At 45.1% G+C, this 20,092-nt stretch overlaps 1 protein-coding gene across 1 annotated transcript in view; it reads right to left on the bottom strand.

Moving 5' to 3' along the window:
- CAPN13 (calpain 13) overlaps window positions 1–20,092 on the bottom strand; it is a 109,895-nt gene that overhangs the window by 33,477 nt on the left and 56,326 nt on the right. The window contains exons 11-17 of the mRNA XM_019526690.1: window positions 17,969–18,183; window positions 16,648–16,659; window positions 13,812–14,053; window positions 9,067–9,103; window positions 6,786–6,848; window positions 4,237–4,294; window positions 2,570–2,637 (exon numbers count right to left, since the gene is read on the bottom strand). Coding sequence (XP_019382235.1) covers window positions 2,570–2,637; window positions 4,237–4,294; window positions 6,786–6,848; window positions 9,067–9,103; window positions 13,812–14,053; window positions 16,648–16,659; window positions 17,969–18,183 — 695 coding nt within the window. The remainder of the gene's footprint in view (window positions 1–2,569; window positions 2,638–4,236; window positions 4,295–6,785; window positions 6,849–9,066; window positions 9,104–13,811; window positions 14,054–16,647; window positions 16,660–17,968; window positions 18,184–20,092) is intronic.

Here is a 20,092-nt window from a genome sequence, read left to right as displayed (position 1 = left end):
AATCAATGAATATCTTATATTTTTTTTAATTGCATTTCATTTCAGAGTATTATCCTCAAGTTACAAATCCATTCAAACACATGATCCCACTGAAATGCAGCTGCATCTGGGCAGGAACAAATGTTGCTTTAGTGTGGTTCTGCCACTTCTGTGAGGTTCAGCGGGTAAGCACAGCAGCTCTGTGCATGCTGTCTACAGGGCATCACCCTGGACTAGATTTTGTTGCTTTCACACTAGCATGCACTAGGGTAGAAGAGAGCACCAGGAAGCATCACCATCCCTGTAGCCAACATTCAGGAAGCCTTTGTGCTATTCATTTCCTGAGGGGGGGGGGGTGCTTTATGAACATAAGATATATAGTAGTCATATCACCCACAAGCAGAACCAGACACCCCAAGGGGTCACTATTAATTGTGAGAGAAGAGCCCATGGACCTAGTCTCCTTTGCACCCTGCTTAGTAGTTCTAAGTTGGCCTTGAGGAGTGCTCACAGTAGCTCCATTAAGGAAGCACAGCAGCTACTCTGGAGTGAGTCTGTTTCTAGTACTGCTGGAGGTATCCTGCCTGCCTCAGTCCTCTGTAGATAAAGGCTTCCTCAAGCTGCCACCCCCCTGCTAGCACAGCACTTCACTTAAGGTGTCAGTGGCTGCTCAAGCTCTCATAAAGCAGAACTGAGATCCAGCGAAACGAGAGCGGGTGTTTGCTGCTGCCACAAAACTTAGCTAGTGCGGCTGTTCCTGTCTTTAAAAGGCCAGTAGGGTCACACTGTATATGGTTATACAGCAACTTAGTGAATGCAAAATCTGTCTTGAATAAAAATGGAATAGTGGGGCAAAGAGTGGCTGTGTCATCTCCCTGCACATGCCGTGAATTCACAATGACCACTTAGGCAGCAAGGGATATAGCAACAGAAAAGTCTCCCTGTGTCTCTCTCCAGACAGATACACAAAAGCTGGGAAAAAAGAGAGGAGCTGCTGGTCATTTTTATTCATTCTCTGGCAATCTGAAATGGTCTGGCAGTGTCTCAGAGTTATTCCAAGGCCCAGAAAAAAAGGAGACAGCAAGAGAGAGAATGCACAGGGGAGAATTTATGTTTTCATCAAGGAACCTTCTTGTTCTACAAGGGCCAGCAATGTATTTCCAATGTTGTCTTGTTAACAGTAAAAAGACTGTGTGATCCATCTAAATAGAAAAGGCACACACCAAAGGAAGAATGGTGTGCCAGGCATCTTCATGTGACTCCAGAGTGACACAGTGTCTTGCCTCAGACACTGGCCAGGGCTTGAGTGGCCAGCAGAAATCATAGCTTAATTGTTGTCACAATACACTTAGAGCAGTGGCCGTGAATCACCAGTTTATAGACAAGCCAAGCTTGCAGCCTTGAAGGAAAGGTGGACAGGAAGAGTGCTAGCAAGGGCAGATGGGGGGTGGGGGGTGAGAGGTGCACCAGTGCAGTCACACCCCCTTCTGCCACCACTGTCGCCAAATGACCCACAGTGGCACAGGTGAAGCTTAAGACACTCCTGCCCCACTCCAGGTGCAGGGTATGTGGGGTGCCGGGTTTGGCAGGGGAGAGCAGCAGTAATGGGTGGGTTTCTTCTTCCTGCACCTGCTCTCTGCTGCTTCCCCTCCCCATGTCCCTCACTGGCTAGGAGCAGGACCAGAGGGAGGAACCCACCTTGTGTCACTGCCACTGTCCCTGGCTGGCACAGGCACAGGCACAGGCACAGGCACAGGCACAGGCACAGGAGGAGCCCCAGAGCTCCTCCAGCCCTACTCCAGACACAGGCTGCAAGGAGCAGCTGCGCAGGGAGCTGGATTTAGCTGGGGACAGTAGCAGTAGCATGCAGATTCCTCCTTTTGGGAGGCGCGGCACTCTGGGGACGGGGTTGGTTAGGCAGGGAGCAGGCACTGGAAGGAGGAATCTGAGTGCTATTGCTGCTGCCCTCAGCATCGCTCCTCCCCACAGCCCCCTGCTGAAGTGATGCAGGAACACCTCTCAGGATTCCCCAGTGCCTGGGTCAGCCAGGGAGTGTAGCAGTGGTGGCAGTGGGTGGGTCCCTAGCCTTCATGTGCCTGCTCTCTGCCTGGCTTCCTGCTATCCCAGGGGCTCTGGCCATGCCTTGCCCCCATCCCCACATAGTGTGAGGGGCAATATGCTGCTCCCTCCCCTGACCTTTAGTAAATCTTGGATCTGCCCATGAGTGCTAGCTATGGAGTGGGCCTTGCCAAATCCAAAGGTTTGGCATGGGAGCCAATAGATGTTTTTAAAGTTGGGGGCCAGCCATGGCATATTAATCACTGACAGCTCTGAAGACAAGTGCAATGTAATTACTAGTAACATATTTTGAAGTAATGAGAGAGAGGAATATGCCCCCACCCCAACCACACTATCATCAGGGAGATGCAGAGCAAGGGTGCATTGCAAACATACTGTGGGAATGTTAGTTACTGGAAATCATGGCAAATATTTACTAGCAAGTTCTCACAATGAGAGGCTCAGCTCAGCCATAACTCAAGGCCAGAATGGACAGCGCAGGGGTAGTTTATTGCTTTTGCTGAAAGGATACATCCATCAGAGCTAAAATGCCTCTGCATGAATCAAGGCTGAATCCTTCTCCTAGGCTGGCCGTTTGATCTATATAAGAATTGATAAAACAAAAAAAGATCAGATGGCTAGACTAAGAGGGCTGCCTGAGAGCATTAAGAAAAGCAATGGTACATGATGGAGTTAACTCTTCACTTTCTGCCAGTGCGATTGCACATGTCACTGTTAGGATGGAATGGAGAATCCGTTTCAGCCCCAGGATTTGGCACAGGCTCTGAAACAGCAGGAGGAGTTGCAATTAGAATTGCAGATTTCCTGAAGGGGCTGTGTCACATCTCTCAAATGAGCCCACGGTTTACCTAGGTTCCACACAATGCTGGTGCTCCCCTTTTCCCTCTTTACAGATGGAATCATTTCTCATTAGAAATAAAGAGCAAATAAGCTAAAGCTACAGAAAAAAAAACTCTTTAGACCAGATGAATGAATTCTACAGCATGTTGGAGTCCTTGTGTAAATAATTGCATTGATCCCTTGTTTTGGGACTTAGTCATATACTATATCAAATGTTTAGTTGCTGGCAGGTAGAACAGTCTGGGGAATGGGGAAGACCAAGATCAGACTTTGACAAGCGAGTGTTGAAGTCAAGTCTGAGGTGACAGACCAGGGCTGTGTGAGAAGGTTAGGAGTAAAATAAAACAGGGATGTCAGGGCTTTGAGGCATGGTGGAGGGCCACTGGCAAAGTGGTGTAAGGATTGGCTAGCAGAGGCACTGCAGTCTCATAGTAAGAGGACCTCAGTATAGCTGTGTGAGGTCCAAGAGCTAAAACAGCAGGACAGGTTGCAGGTGGGTCAGGGCTGGATCTGTATGGGACCCAGGGCAGGAAAAAGAGGGATACACTTGATTGTACTCTTGGTTGATTGATACTCTTGAATGGAGAGGCCACTATAGCACTGTTTAGACACTAAGGGTTAGAACAAGGGTGTAAGAGTTTACTGGGGCATAGGCAGTCAGTCTTAATGATTAGGGGTGTACCAGAATGGAAAAGAAGGTCAGCGCTAGGTATCAGTCCCAGTTCCAGGATGTCAAAAGAGGGTCATGGTCAGAGCAAACAATTGAGGCCAGGAGATTCAAGGCAGTAACAAGATTTAACTGAAGTCAGGAGTGTCATAAACAACTGCACCAAATAAGGCTGTTGCTGGGACAAGGGCCTGCAACAAGTGGGAGGATTTATAGCCCTCAAGTCAGGTGTTTGTTGGTTCCCACTGGTTCCTGCTGGGGCTGGGGGCTGGCTGGGTGCCTGGTGGCCTGGGCTTCTGCCTGCTGGTTCCAAAGTTCTCAAACCTCAGGGATCCTGATAGGAAGGGTGGTGATACTGAGATGCTGAAGATGCAACATGTGCTCATCTCTGTGACCATTATGACTGGGGTATGTTATGGGAATCTGGTCCAGGTTGTAAAACTATTTTGCTATGTGTTTTCCCTTCACGTGATCATACTTTTTCTAAAATAACTCTTGAGCACAAAGGGAATCCCAGTGGAGAGTTTTCAGTTCTTCTGGATAAAACAGTTCTCCCAGCCAGAGTGAGCACTTGCTTAGGACCATCCAAGTTAGCATGAAGCCCTCACTCTGACAGTAGACCAAGAATAAGGAAGCACAATGAACACAAAGTAGACCCCAAAGTGGTTTACCTTGCAGGAACACTTCATTGAGAAGTCTTTGCAGCTGTGAGGCATTGATCTCTGAACCCTAAGGCAGAACAAACAAGAGCCTTCATAAGCACTGGGTTTCCTTATTTCTCACCTTGACCCTGACTTCTTTTCCTCACTCTCTAGAAATCAGAAGTAACTCCATTGGTTAGTGGACTGATACAGCTGCAAATTGGGTGGATGAATTGGGCTCTCTGAACCATTTTCTTTTCTTTGTAGACCAATAATCAGCATTGCCAATGCAAGCATCTCAAAGTGCTTTCTGAATATTATTGCCACAAGGCAGAGTGGAGAAGTAACCTCCCCATGTTCATATAGATAAGGAGCTTTGGAGGGTTTAAGATCCACATCCAATCTCCTTTTGGCAGGATAACACAACTTCCGTCAGGGAAGGTTGACAAAGAAACCACCTACTTTTTAGCCTGGAAACCTTGTGATCAGGGCACGTGCCTGTAGCCTGGAGGACTCAGGTTCTAACTCCCAGTCCTTGCTGGAGGGGTTTTTTTAGCTACTTCTCTGTGATACATTGTAGCTAGCAAGCAAGCCATGGGCTAGGCAGTTGCAGGAGTGCTCTCCTGTTGACAGCATGCCTACCTGTCTAAACCTGATGTTGGATTTGAACCTGTTACTTGTCCAAGGTCACAAAAGAAGTCTTTGGCTGAGCAAAGCATAGGATTCAGGCCTCCCTATCTGGTGGTTTAACCCCCACCTCACCTTGTTCCACCTAGGATTGCTCTGGGGGGTCTTTTTTATCTGAAGATGTACAAGATAAGCCAAAGCAAAATTCTTCTGAATTATACAGTGGTTTACTGGGATATCAGCAACTAGGCAAAATTATGAATAACAGCTACATACAGTAGTGAATATACAGCTATACTGACTACAGGGTGGTGGCTTTTCAGGTCCCTCAGAGCCTGTTGTCATAGGAAGTACAAACTCCAGACTCCCACGTGTGTTTTGGCACTGCAGAGTTGTATTCAGTTCAGATACAAACTTTCTATATTTTTGCCCATTTCTCTGAAATAATGATCTCTTGCCAATTCAGGAGGGAGCAGGGAAGTTTTGAGTTATGATTTGACATATGTTTCTACCTGGGGTTTTATCAGCATCGGTGTGGTCACCAGCTTATCCCTCTTGACTCACTTGAAACAGTCCCTCATGGATGCACTCTCTTTCACATGCTATTTGTTATGATTCAGATTGAATCATTTCTGGCATCAATTTGTCAGTGAGAAGGAATGTAGTGACATATCTGGCACCAAGGAGTTCGGGGTATCAGGCCTCCCCAGCAACCTTTACTATTGCTTAATTCATTATTTGATTGTTTGCTTAGAGATGTTGGGCCACCTAAAGGTAGAGATGATCCATTCAAGTACTCAGTGCACTACACCAGTTAACCTGTGCTCTATACAAGTCCACTTATTTTATGCCTGGCTCAGCCACCAACTTCTTTTGTGACTCAGAGAAGAATGAAGAGGTGGTATGTAGCCACCTCTGTGTCCCTTCCCAATCCTGCAAACTCTAGGTACAGGGCAACGTTCCTCTCATGAGTTCAAGCAACATAAGGCTGCTTTCTCCTGCTAGTAGTTTCCGGAGACTTGTATAGCAAGTAGGAATACATAAGGGCATGCTAGGCACACCCTCTTTCTTGGCCACCAGGCAGGTAAAGGCACAATGGGATCTAATAGACTTAAGGTAATTAAGCTCATCTTAAGGTAATTGCACAATTAACCAGTTAATTGCGCAGTACCTGTAAGTGTAGAGGGGGCCAGAGTGACTACCCTGTCTTTATGTTGCAAGAGGATTTATCTATTCACTATTATTCTGGCATAAGCAAACTGAGATTCTGAGCCACTGTCTCCTCTTGTACATTGACCCCATAGATCTAATCTGTTCATCTGTAGACTAACATACAATCTGCCTTCCTTGTCCCCATTACACCCCAAGACCCCTTCAGTGCATTCTGTATGACTGTCTGTGTCATTTTCACCTTTATGCATTGATATAGCTATTAGCCGTGAGAGGTCTATTGTGCAAAAGCTTTTGGCAGCAATTTTTTTCCCTTGACTAAGTCAAGGAGTCCTTTATAACAGTTTATTAAACCATTAAAAGCATCTCCTGTGAACACACACAGCTTGGCTCAGAGAGAACGGGAATCAATTACTCCAACACTGACTGATGTATGCTTTCCAAATGCAGCAAATGCAAGCTGGAAACAATCCTGATCAGAGGGGGAAAATATCCGAGACTTACTGCTAATTGCTTGTTAAAAAAAAAAACCCAAACAAACAATGATCCCCTAATATACCAAGCTAGCCATTCTATTCCATCTTCCATTTTTCTTTTTCCTCTGGATTTTGGCAGGCAGATCAATACTGTTTTGAGGATATCCATTTGAGGACTGATAAACCCACATTTATTTCTAAAGCCATTTTTCAGTGTGGATTGATGGCAAGAAAACAGCTATTTTTTTAAAATGCCACACACATTTTTTATTGTTTTTTTCTATTAAGCAGTTTTATTGAGGGTACCTGCTTAGCATATCTTAGAAAGATGTTTTCATAGTTGTTGTCTTGGTTCTGTTTGGATACATCCTGGATTAAAGCAGAACAAGCACATACAGAAATTAGTCACAACAGAGGTAGGGGGCAGAACCTCGTTATTTATGTAGCTTTGTAGATACATACAGCACTTTATAGTTGGCAAGCTATGTATAACAAAGGATACAGTATTGTGCCTCAAAGACCTGGCAGTTCCAAGGAAAGAAGAGATGCAGCAGCGATTAGACAAGAAGCAGCGTGCAGATGTTACTGCTATATAGAAGAGGGGTGGGGGTTCAGAAAGGATTTGGAGGACAAGTGGGAGACCTTGGTGTCCCTTAATGGAAGGATGTTCCTAGCAGAGGTGCAGCTCCCAGATTCTGCATCCTACACAGGTGGTGGCAGGGGCTGAGCTTTCTGGGACAGTGGTGGCAACTGCTATTTCTGCATGCCCTTTAAATAGGTGCCTGAGGCTGGTGCCTGGGTCACCCACCCCTCATTATGCTAATGGTTCCAAGCACGGAGACAAAGGAGGGGTCAGAAGAATCTTAGATGGATGGTCAGCAGTATGTGAAAATCACAATGGGAATTGGGAAGCCTAGGCAGAAATACATGAAGGAGGGAGACATGTCTGAGAGGAAGGCTGCATAGGCAGGATTGAGTTCATCTTTTGGGCCCAGGCTGCTAATCGTCTCCCATGCAAGTAGTTCCACTGATTTAATAGGATGATTCACATGAGTAAGGACCATTTATATGAGCAAGGTTTGTAGAATCAGGTCCCATGTTAAGAAAAGGCGAAATATTGGTTAATGACATTTGGTGGGGAAGTTGACAGCATCTGAATGCAACTGGGTAACAGATACTTATGTTTATGCTCTCATTAATGGGGCTTAATTGCTGACTAGATCATTACCAAAAAGGGGCTTGAGTTTCTCTTCTCTGACACCATTCAATGTAGTGGTGGTACTCCTACTTTTCACTGCTCTTAGCAAGAGGAAAATCAGGCATAGTGTTTTTCAAACTGAAGCTCCACACAAGGCAGGAGGGGGATGTCCAGTAGAAAATGCCAGCTCTGGAAAGTCTCTGAGTCACAGAGGGCTAGTCTAGCAGGTGGACTAGAAATTGTACTGCACATGGGCAGCAATTATGTGGGCCCAAATCTGATCTCACAGTAGTTATAACTGGTGTCATTTCACCAACTTTCCTAGAGAGACACTGATATAACTGAGGAGTGAGAGGAATCAGGATCAGAGCAGAGCTGCATTAAAGAATATTTGTTTCTGGCAATCCATCATCTTCTATTACATGGACTAATCCTCATGTAGAAAGTAAACATGCAGTGCTGCAGATTGGCATAGACTTGATGACAGTGATTTCAGGTGCATTCACTAAATATCAAGGACTTGGTTCTGAAGTTCTCTCTCCAATGAACTGGTCTCTTAGTACAGGGCTATCCAACTTCTAAGCAGCTGGGGGCTGCACACCCTGTGGACCGCATTAGGGGTGCATGGACCTCTGGGGCGCATGCTGCATGCCTCTCTTCCTCCACTGCACCGTGCACCCATTACTACACCATGTGCCCAGGTGCCTTCCTTCCCCTATACTGCACTGTGCCTCTCAGGTACCCTGGGCTGCAGACTGCAGGCCCCACCAGAGGGAGAGGGAGCCCAGACACCACTATTTAACCCCTCATGGGCTACATGAGGCCCATTGGACAGCCCTGCCTTAGTCTTATTAGCAAAATAGTACAAAGGAGTGCAGAATGGCTGTGCTGAGCCCAGATCAAGGCATCAGACAAAAGAGAAAGCAAAAGCCATGGTAGTGAGGAGGGAGAAAAGTGGGGGAAGAAAAGAGGCTTTTTAACACCTGTACCATAAAGCTGATTCATGTACCTCCACTTGTTTAAATCAGAAGCTGGCTCCCTTTCAGAGGAGAGGGACAGCTACTTCTGACCCAGCCACTACCACAAGCTACCATCCCCTTGGCAGTGCCCAGGCCACCTGCTGCTGCCTCTGCCTTGCACCATCACTGACTCCCATTCCCAATGGCAACAGTGAAGGCCAGATTTGGTGGTGACAGTAAGCAGTGCCTGCCAAAGGGGGTGTAGAGAGAGCATGGAGTGCTGCAATGGGGGCAACACTTAGGAGATCAGCAGCATGGTAATGGCAGAGAAGGGAGGCATGCCAGGCCAGGCCAAGTGCCGCTGAGAGCTGGTTTTCAGCCATCATAAGATGCTAACCCCTGATCTTAATCACTTTTCACATTTTCCTACCTTTAGCAATATGGGGCTGAGCCTGGTGGTCGGGTATCTAGAAAATATCACAAGAGTTATATCAGAAAAGAGAGCATTTGAGTGCAGATCTGCAGAAGAGGGTAGTGGACACTGCCTGGGAGTCCCACTCTTCAGGTACCATGAGTGTGTCAGCAGTGATGCTTGTAATAGTGAGCAACACATGGCTTTGGTTCATAACTGGACCTCATAAATCTCAATAACCAATCCAGTGCCTAGGGATCTTTATTAAGCTACTTCATTAAATAAAAATGGATTTGAACAGCAAAAACAGCCTGTGCACATGCCTTTATGTGTGGTCCAGTTTCTTGCTTTGCAAACACACTGAGGACTCACATTTGAGGGCTGTACCTTGCAAGTGGCCCTCAGTCAAATCGGAAGAGTGTACTGCTGTAGCAGTGATCAAAATGAGCCTGATTCTCTTCTCATGCCTGTTTCACTGAGCACTAACTTCTCTGGATTTACACCAGTATCAGGAAGAAGAGAATCAAGCCCATAGTCTGCTCAACCAGAGCTTTCTTCTCAAGGAGGCAAGAGATCCTTGTTGCCTTACACTGAGCATATCTTTAGGAAATCTTCCCCTCATTTCCTTTTAGCCAGTTTAATAGTTACAAACACAAGATTAATATTATTAATAAAAAGACTCAAGGAGCACTTGAGGACATGAAAAAGCAACAAGTTTAACACAGAAGACAAATTTAAAGTCCACATAAAAATTAACCTGTTGGCCTCATTGTTACTGAGGCAAATAAAAGAGCAGTGCTCAGCACTCCAATCTTGCTTTCGTTGAAGAAGCAATATTTGCAACATACTTTATATTTCCCTGTGTTTACTGTACTACAGCAGTTCCCTAGCTCTGAGTGTACTGGCAGTTGTGGTAGGCCTGGTCACACTCTTCATTCCCAGTTGCTACCTTCACCTACACTGGGTGGGTCTACATGTGCAAATAATGTGATGCAATAGGGCATGTGTAGATGAAACGGGGGCCCTAAATTGAAGCGGTGGGTTTTTAAAAACAAGAGTTCAATTTAGGGCCCTTTAAACCCCCGTGTCGTGCACACACCCGAACTCACCTGCCTCTGCGGTGGCAGGAAGGGGAGGGCTAGCTGCCAGCAGGAGGAGCAGTCCTTGGACTACGGGGGTGGGGGGTGCTTCCCTCTGTGGCAGTGGTGACCCCCCTCCACCTCCTGGTGGCACCCAGCCACAGGCAACTGGCTCGGGCAGTCCCAGGGGGCACAGGGAGTCATAATATACATGCAGCCGCAGAGGGAAGCACCAGGTCCCTGCACAGCTCAGACAGGCAGGCAGGCAGGCTCCAGGAAAAAAAAGATCAGGCTCACCGCTTTTCTTGGGTGAAGCCTATCTTCCCGGGCTGCTGCCAGGCTGCCTGCACGGGCTTCCTGCAAAGCCCTGGAGCTGCATGGAGCCCAGTGCTTCACTCCACAACTGTAGGGCAGCAAATTAAAACTTTGCCAGCATCTCGCCCTCCCCTCCTCTGAGGAGTTTTAGTTTGCTGCACCCAAAGTTTTTTAAGGTGCATTACACCACCAAATTTGCTATAGCGGCTGGAATTACTGAGCAATACACCACCAATGCATGCAAACACCAACACCATTAAAGTGGTATAAAAGCATGTAACCTGCTTCAAAGTGTCATGCACACATGCCCCTTGTTTTGCCTACACAGCCATAAACTCTGGCGCATATTGTGGGGCTAGGTAGCAGGCAGTCCCTGCACTGTAGCATTCTCGTGCCCCAGCCAGCATCTACATGTGCACTGCAGCGCACTAAATAATGCCACCGTAAGATAGCCCTTGTGTTGACTACGGCAGTGTTTATTAGATTACTGCAACCCAACAGGGCTGTAAAAGTAGATGCTGAGACTTTACTGTGGAGCTAATTAGGTAATGCCACAATAAATGTTTCATGCAGATGTGCACACTGAACAGTATCTTGCTACTCAGTCAGCATGTCTACATGAGATGTTTATTGCAGAGTTGCCTAACTAGCTCTGCAGTAAAATCTGAGTGTCTACACGTGCAGCCCTATTATGCCACAGTAAATTAATAAAGTCTGCCTTAGGTTAGTACTTGTAAACACAAGTTCCGTCCTACAGTAGCATTCTTTAGTGCACCAAAATGTACATGTAGACACTGGCGGGGCTCACTGGGGCATGAGAGCACTTCAGTGCAGGGGCTGCCAGCTGACTAGCCTTGCACTGGAGTACCCTCTTGCTCCAGCCAGCCCCTCTGCAGCACATTGAGCCAAGTTGGACCAGCCCTGGGCTGGCAGGCTGACCCCTCTGAGCCCCCTGCCCCCTCTGAGCCAGCACAATGTGCTGTGGTCCTGGGCACATGTGTTAAACATGGCTCCTGGAAGCAATAAACTCTGGCACAACACGTGCCAGCAATTACTGCATCACATTAATTGTATGTGTTGATGTGCCTAGTGACTATGTTTACACATGTGCTTAACTGTGGAGTAGACTAATTAGCTGTAGAGTAAAGCATCGCCATCTACACATGTGACAGTATTAGGCCACAGTAAACTAATTAATCCTGCAATAAGATAGTAATGTTGGGGACAGTACTATCTTATGTTGGGGTGATTTACTGTGATTAAATTCACATGTAGACATTGACCATGGGTGTAAATTGCTCCTCATCAAGCCAGCCAGCCTAGGGCCAGACTCCTGTCTGCTGCCTAGCCACATGGCTCTGCACTTTTAGCACGCTTCTGACTCAGCCAGCCCCTCTGCCACCTGATGCTGCCAGGCAGAGCCCAGGGCTGACCCCCCTGTGCCCTCTGCCAGCTTGGGCCTGCTCTGCTTCAGCTCAAATTGCTGCTGTCCTGGGCACATGTGTAGATGTTGTGCCCAGCAGTTTACTCTGGCTCAAACTGCTCCAGAATTTATTGCTTCTGGGTACCACATTTACATGTGTGCCCAGGACCATAACATGTTGCACTGTGTTGGAGCAGCCCCAGCTGGCAGGAGGTCTGGGGAGGTCAGTCTGCCAGTCCAGAGCTGCTCTGACCCAGTTCAACATGACAGTACTGGGTCATAAGAGTGCTCCAGCTTGTGGCTAGCTGGCTGACAGCCCCACACTGAATACCCTCATGCCCCAGCCAGCCCTGTCAGCATCTATACATGTGTTGCAATGGAGTAAATAACTCTGCTATAGGATAGTATTTGTATTTACAAGTTCTAATCTATGGCAGAGTTAATTAGTTTACTCTGTCCTAATAGCACTGCACATGCAGACACTGAGAGTTTACCGCAGAACTAATTAGGCAGCTCAGCAGTAAACATCTTGTGTAGACGTGCCCAGTGAGATGATTTGTGGAGTAAGACCCCCAAGCCACAAAAGGTATTTAGGTAACAAGCTCCCAATGGTTATGAATGAGAGCTGGCTGCCAACACACCTTGGAGGTTATAGGCCACAGTTAGTAACAGATGTGAGTAAGGGCATGTCTATCCCACCTCTGCAACACTCCTGAGAGGACCACTAAATTCAGACCCTGCCCGCCCCCTTCAACTCCACATGACAAAGCTAGAAATGAGACAGTGTAACTGGTCTGAGGTTACCCTCTGCAGCTACTCTTTAAGCGGGGTGGAGCCAAAGACCTGGAGAGCAGCAGAAGGGGGATGATATGTGCAGAACGGGAGCATCTTGGTTGAATGTGGCTTTTAGTAGTGCTCTCAGGTGTGCCACAGCTGCAGAACAGACATGTCCTGGAACTGACAGAATTCTTCCCCCTGAGAGAAGCTAAAACTATATTGGCCCAGACTGCAGCTCTCTAACATGCATAACCAAGCAGTTACTCATATGAATAACCCCAGTGAAGTCAGTCTAGCTTAAAGCCTTTTTTCAAAACTAATTGTTGCTGCAGGCTTGAACGTTTTGCTATCACAAGTCAGAGGAAGTGTTCATCAAACAATCTCTTAAGTGAAGTGTGGGCCATATTATGTGAGAATCCAAATACAGGGTATAGTGCAGGGTATTGTGGCAGTGCCATTATGTAGTGCATTTACAGGAAATGCATTTATGTTGGCTAGAAATAACTTTACAAGCATTGTTCCAGAATCTACAAACCTATCTTTACTGGCTGACTTTCCATCCCCTGTGGAATGCTATTGATCTGTGCAATGAATCAACCCACATAAATTGCACTACAGAATCAGGTACTTCAGTTGTAAGCACCATGCCATCTTTTAATGCCTCTGCAGAACACTAGCACAACGGGGCACTTATCTTGATAGGGACCTATCAGCATTATTGCAATGGAATTATTTAAGAACAACAGCAACTAACACAAGGTATGAGTCCTTTTTTCTTGGAACAGAAGTTTACTACCAGCTGGAGGGACATCTCAGATACAGAGAATGTAATGCGATGCTCAAAATGATGCTTAATGAATGCTTAGGCTTTCCTGGAAAGCATGGGCATGTGTGCTGGAAATGTGATCATTGACTTGATAACCCTAGATGGAGCATTGTTGTGTTCTGTGACTGCAGTCCTGCAGAAAGGTGTGCCTAGCCTACATGCCTACCAGTGTTACCAACACCATCCTTGCCACTAAAACTGATCTTTGCATTATTTTTCCACAAAACCAATAAAAACAAAACTTTGCAGTACTTGCCTTGACTATAGAAACAGTCCTAACAAGCATTCTAGCTCTGCACACTGTAAACGCAGCTCATATAAGTGGCACTTATAACAATCTTACTTGCTGTAATCTTGACTCCGCAGGAAGATTCGTAGGAGGAATTCAGACTCCTGGCCTTCTTCTGACGTAGCTGGAATAATTACATAGGTGCCCTGGCTCAAGGTAAAGTAACTGGTGATGTCTCGGTCTGGGGTGAAATGTTTCTTCGAAGGTATAAATTTATATTGAGAGAAAAATGCAGCTGGCAATCGATCCAGCAGGCCCTGGAACTGAAGGAAATTGTTGCCAGTGGCAATTTTGTACTCTTACAGCACCTCTCAACCACACTGATCCAAAATAGCTTTACAAATTCCAGCTTGTGTAAATGGGAATCACCCCACCCACCCCCAAATGTGCACATTTCTGGTGTGGAACAGCAGTTAAGAGCACCCAGCAGCACTATGCAAGAGTGTAGAAAGTGAAAAAGAACGGGGGGGCGGGATTTTAGATGGGCAAAGCATGGTTAACCAATCTGGAATTTGTCCAGGGCACTGAGGCAAATAACTTTATTCTTGCAAAAGCTTCCCTGGGACATATCATGGTCATGAGTGGTTTGAACCCTGGTTAAATATTTCATCCAGCCAAAAATGTCTCCTAGCAGCAGAGCAGCAACTTTACATTGGTTTTTTAAAGGAAATAACATACCTTGATATTTCTTCTGTTATTCCAATATTTTTGTCAAGAGGAAACAAATATAATGTAACAGCTATTACTATGATGGCATGTAAAGATAGCATAATAAAAAAGCCCTTACTAAACACATTCCCCCCAAATACATCAGAGTGTATAAATTCCATTTAGAATGGTTATACAGCGTGACACAGTTATTTATGAGCCATGTCATCAGGAGAAAATATTATAAGCCTTCTGTCTGGGGGAGAAAAAAGACTGCTATTGGGAACAGGGGAGATATTTGGACTTCAAGGTATTGCAGGCCAGATGCTCAGCTGGTATAAATGGGTGTTGTTCCATTGAAATGAATGGTGCAATCCTCATTTACACCATCTGAGCCTTACTCTGAACTCCTTCCATTGAAAACGCAGAAGTAACTCCTGTATATCCCAAATGAGTAAAGCTAGTGCAAGATCAGAATCAGGCCAGCTATGTTTACCCAGCTATTGCACAACATTAAACCTCCCTTCCAGCCATGCATTAGTGCTCCATGTCTCATAGCCCTAGGAAACCCTTTAATAAATACAGACATATCCATTTTGTTGTGCACCCTGTGCTGTACAGTGCTGCTTTCTCATCCTGCCAACACTTACTATCTATTCTGCTTCCAAGTGGTGATTTGATGGGTCTCAAAATGTACTGAAAAATGAATAATGAGAGCATGTTGTTTTGCAGGGGGGAGTGAGAGGTGGGTGAATTTTAGCATGTGCCAGTCAGGCCCAGCGAAAGGAGAAGCTGCATAAGCAACTGGCCTTCTTTACATGGGAAAGTTCCTTCTGTATAATTTAAGGTTTGAATTTAAACCAATAATAAGAGTGACACCCTCTGGTGTGGACATTCTTATAGTATAGAACGATATGGCTGGTAAAATTACATAATTCGACTGCCCGTGTCCCTCAATAATAAATGCCAGCAACTTCTCTCTTCAGGTCTTAAGCTTCCCATTAAAAGGGTCTTGCATTGCATAAAATTCTGAGGCCCCACTTGAGCTAGACATTTCATCAGATGTGGGCCATAGGCAAATATTTCCTGATGATGACACCATGACTGCTAAACTCATTCCATTTGTGATCCCAGTCAAATTGGAACACAGAGCTCTATGGTGAAATGGTGACTTGGAGCATAGAATAATACACTACTTGGCTTCCTGATTTCAGGTTAATTCAATTGCTACATCAGACATGCAGATTCAGATCCTTAGCTGGTGTGAAATGGTATAGCTATGTTGAAGATGGTAAGGCTGTATCAAATCCCACCAGTTCAGGACATGGCCCTTTTGGCAAGAACACTCAAAAAGTTTGCATCATCTTGTGTGTGTTTGGTATCTTCAGACTTAGAAAACCAGGATGCATAAGGATCCTAAGTATCAGGTTTGAGATAATTATGGCTTCCTTAAAAAACAGGGATCCACATCTTGGTAAGATTAATTGAGCCCTTCACACATCACCAGCAGATAAATTAGGCACTCCTCTGTTTAATATATTCAGAAACAACTCCATTGGGGTCTACACAAGTTACACAAGTTTATCACAGACTCAGGTCCACTGTTTATTGATCTTTCAGACAAACCCTCAAAAGGCAAGGCTTTGGTCTACACCATTTGGATATCTGGCACTTCTTGAAAGATCAGAGGTTTACACGGGTGAACTTGGCCAACCTTCTCTGTCTGCACTCTACTGTACTCTGTGTTTGTTAACTGCTTCCCACACCAGAGGTGGCTGCATTTCAGTGATATGTGTATGTTTCTATATGCTATGCGTCACAACTGATACAGTTTTACTGCATTAAAGTTTGGATTTGTGACATATCAGGCAAGGAGATATACTGGTAATGCACCAAGGGGAAGGAAACTTCAAGAAAATAAAGGCAAAATATTAGTTAAAGTATTGCAGTAAACTTAAAGAAATCAATACAGCCAAAATCAATGTTAATGTTCACACTTTCTGCGATTGCTCTTCAGTCCTGAAGAATGTTGTTTATAAATATATGGATACGAGAAGGCAGTACTTATATATATGCTGTCCACACATACATATAATTATTGGAATTGATCATATTTCTCCAGGTTTTTAATGACAACACAGACTGAAAATTCAATTTTGAATGAGTTCGCCCCTCCCGCTGCCTCCAGCTCTGGAAATTATTGAACATTTAAAAAGAAAAGATGAAAATAAAGTGAACATACCTGGGGTTCAACCTGAGGAGATAAAAATACATATTTTCAATAAGACCAAGCAAATCTAAAGACCTGCCCTCTATTCCAAAACTCTTGATTAGACAAAAAAACCCTTTTTATTATGATCTAGTATGAAAGTTGTCAGTTTGGGTCCCCTCCCCCTTTATATCACTCCCACACCAAACGCCTGCTCCCAGCATACATACAGAATAACTTCACAGAAAGGAAAGGCAATTCACCAAGGGTCAGACTGTGCTGCTGTTACTCACAATGAGGACTGCTCTAATACCTTAATACCTAATACATGTTGGAGGTGGTTTAATTTACCACGATAATTGGAAATCTACCACGATAAAACCAGGTCAACATGTATCTGCAGACGTGACCAAGCTACCAAAATGGCAATTTTTGCTGTCATTTCGTGAGGTGCATCTAGGTAACGCATTATGTGGACAAGGGCCCTTCCTTCCCATGATTTCAATAGAGCTGCTTATAGAGATACTATTCAGTGCAACTATGGGCTTCATAATCCAGTCCTAACAAGTACCATTTCTACTATTTGGACAAAATGGGTCATTAGCTCAGAGGGCAGTGAAATGCCCAATGCTTGATGAATCTTGAGGGACTCCTAGTCAAGAGATATAGTCAGAGATTTCCCTTTTCACCTACAGCAGCAGCAGCAGTAACTCTTAAGGTACTGCCCTTATAGCATCCTACAGGACTAATAACTACACAATATGAAGTATTGTGGGCAAGGATTAGGAGTTCCACTGACTGGATGCTCTTTATATTGCCTTTTACTCCTCACCAGAGATCACTGCTGCTGATTTTTAATGGGCTATAAAATCTGGGACGAGCATTGCTCTATTTTTTCATGAGTAACCAGTAGATTTATGACATCATTTACTCTCCTGAACCTCAGAGTTTGGCTTTGAGTGAAACCTCCCTCGAATTCAAGAATGCTCATATGTGATGTTTGATTCAGGCCAGTCTCGATGTCATTTATTCTCCCAGTTTTAAAAACCTCTGTGGGCAGTGGCAAGTCCACTTACAATCCACCAGCTGCAATATCCACAATATATGTGACAATGCCTTGACAATCACAACATTCAATGCTGAAGGACTGCAAATCACCCTTGCCTGTTTTAGACAGGAGGCTCCCACCGAATTAGTGAGCCCACGTGTGTCTGCCACATCTTCCTCTTCCCATAGGCACTCTAACATGCACCAGGTCAGATTCTACACTGAAGTAAAATGGCTGCTTCTAGCTCAAGTTACCAGCCACTTCCCATATGCATTGGAGGACATATTTCAGCTTCTAATATCTATATAGAGGCAAAACCAAACCACACCTAAAATGCCAGACTTGCTGCCCATAATGGCTGGTACTGCTTACCCAGAAGATGAAAAAGCCAATGGCCAGTTTTGGTGTATCTTGTGCATTGTTGGGAGGTTTCTGCATCAGTGACACCACAACATTATTCTTTTTCTGATCAGCATCCACCACCTTGATGAAGTACTGAGGATTCCTTGAAAATGCTTCTGCTGATAAACGATTTGTTTAATTAGTAGTAGTATACTAGTGCCCACCTGTCTGAACCAAGATGAGGACCTGACTGGTAGATGTTGGGCATACCCATGGTAAGAGAAAATCCTTGCTCCAAGGAGCTTACAATCTAAACAGACAAGACAAACCAACCGTGTGAAAAAGAAAGGACCATCTCCAGCTTGGGGAGGGGGAGCTAAGGCACAGAGTTAACTGAGTAGCTGAGCAATGACTACACAGAAAAGTTATGATGAAGTCGAACACTTATCCCAGATCTGCGTCCCAGTCCAGCACCAAGGCTAGCTTTCCTCAAGACATCAAGGGCAGACAGAGATGCAATGAGGTGAAATGGATTTTGGCTTAGATTTCATAGCTGCACAGCCAAGGAAAGAACAGCTCAAATAAATTCTACTCATCTTCCAGGTAATTGTTCACCATGAAAAAAATGTAAGGTGGCAGGAGCAACGATGGGCTTCTAAAACATAAAGGCCTTTGCAGGCCTGTAAAGCAATGGATCTAAGAAGCACAGTTGATAAGTAATGCCAATCTTAAAAGAACTGCGCTGAAATATCCACATGGTCACATGGGGCTGAGCAGACAGCTTCCCCTTCAGCTTGTCTATTCTTTAAATATTAAAAGATCACAGGGGCAAAGCTATATTAGGTTGGTATTTGGAGATGATGGTTTATTCACAAGTAGTTACACTTTACTCAAGGGCACATTCAGTCATGGGCTAGATTAAAGGGTTGATGGAAAAATGTACTTCCACAGACAGGGGCTTCCTTCCATAAGTTGTCCATAGAGTACTACAAGCTTTCCAAACAGAACAAGCACTGATGCCTCCCTGTATTCTTAACCCTGCCCTGCGCACCAAGTTCAGACATGCTTACGATATTTTTGCTGTTAGAACATTGTAGTCAGTGACAGGAGGAGACTGAAACCCATCTTTTTCTAAGTAAGGGATCAATGTTGAAGGTAGAAGCAGCCCTTTATTGATCACAAGTCACTCTCTTAGATTAAAATAACAAAAGCCAATAGTGATATGGCAACAACAATAGCAAATCGGAGCTCCCCACAACTGAGCACTCAGAGCAGAGACTGCAACACTGAGGTTGATCGGGTACCAAACATAGATACCCTTCCTTTTCTCACCTCCAGAACTGCTTTGGGATTCTAACCAATTCATCTTATATGTATATATCTTCTGTACAATTCTTTGCTCTGCCGAACAGTCTGGATATCTTGCCAGACTGGATTCTCTAATGAGACTTCCAGTAACTCCTTGTTCAGCCAGGTGAGAATAACAGACAAGTGAGTTTTGATTTAAGAGTCCAGGATTTCTTAAATCATGACTCATTAGTTGACTCAGAGGTGGGGGCTGCCTCTTCACTCCTGCCTGTTTTGCTGAGAGCTAGCTTTCGTGGTAGAAGATATCAAGCATTAACCATTTTTAATCACTATTTTTGCAATGTGGTCCTCAGAAGCTTTTGCTGTTTGTGTGTGTGTTTTGGTTGGAGGAACAGAAGAAAATGGGGACAGGTTTGGAGATAGGACTAAGTTATTTATTACCAGGGATCTGGGTTTCCCATTCACCATGGAAAGACATGGTAAAACCCAGATTTTCTCATTTTAAGGAGAAAAAAAACAGATGTTGTCCTTTAAAGAAGAAAAATGTGGGAAACAGTGGGTTTCCCCTTGAAGGCTGGCAGAGTTCCAGCAAGCAAGGGGCTGGGGGGAGCAGGAGGAGGGTGTCTGCTGCCTGACCACCATGTGTATGTGCGCACAGACACATACACTTGGCCACCAGGCAACCTGGAGAGCAGCTCCCTGCAGGTAAGTCTGGTGGAGTAGAGTGGGGAAGGATTGAGGTCCCCATAGTGAGGGAGGGAGGGAGGGAGGGAGGGAGGT

Source organism: Gavialis gangeticus, unplaced genomic scaffold (genome assembly GCF_001723915.1).
Source record: "Gavialis gangeticus isolate Ggan-Ray unplaced genomic scaffold, GavGan_comp1, whole genome shotgun sequence".
In the NCBI taxonomy this organism is placed as follows: domain Eukaryota; kingdom Metazoa; phylum Chordata; order Crocodylia; family Gavialidae; genus Gavialis; species Gavialis gangeticus.
The sequence above is the reverse complement of the archived record's forward strand: the minus strand, read 5'-3'. Positions and strand labels throughout refer to the sequence as shown.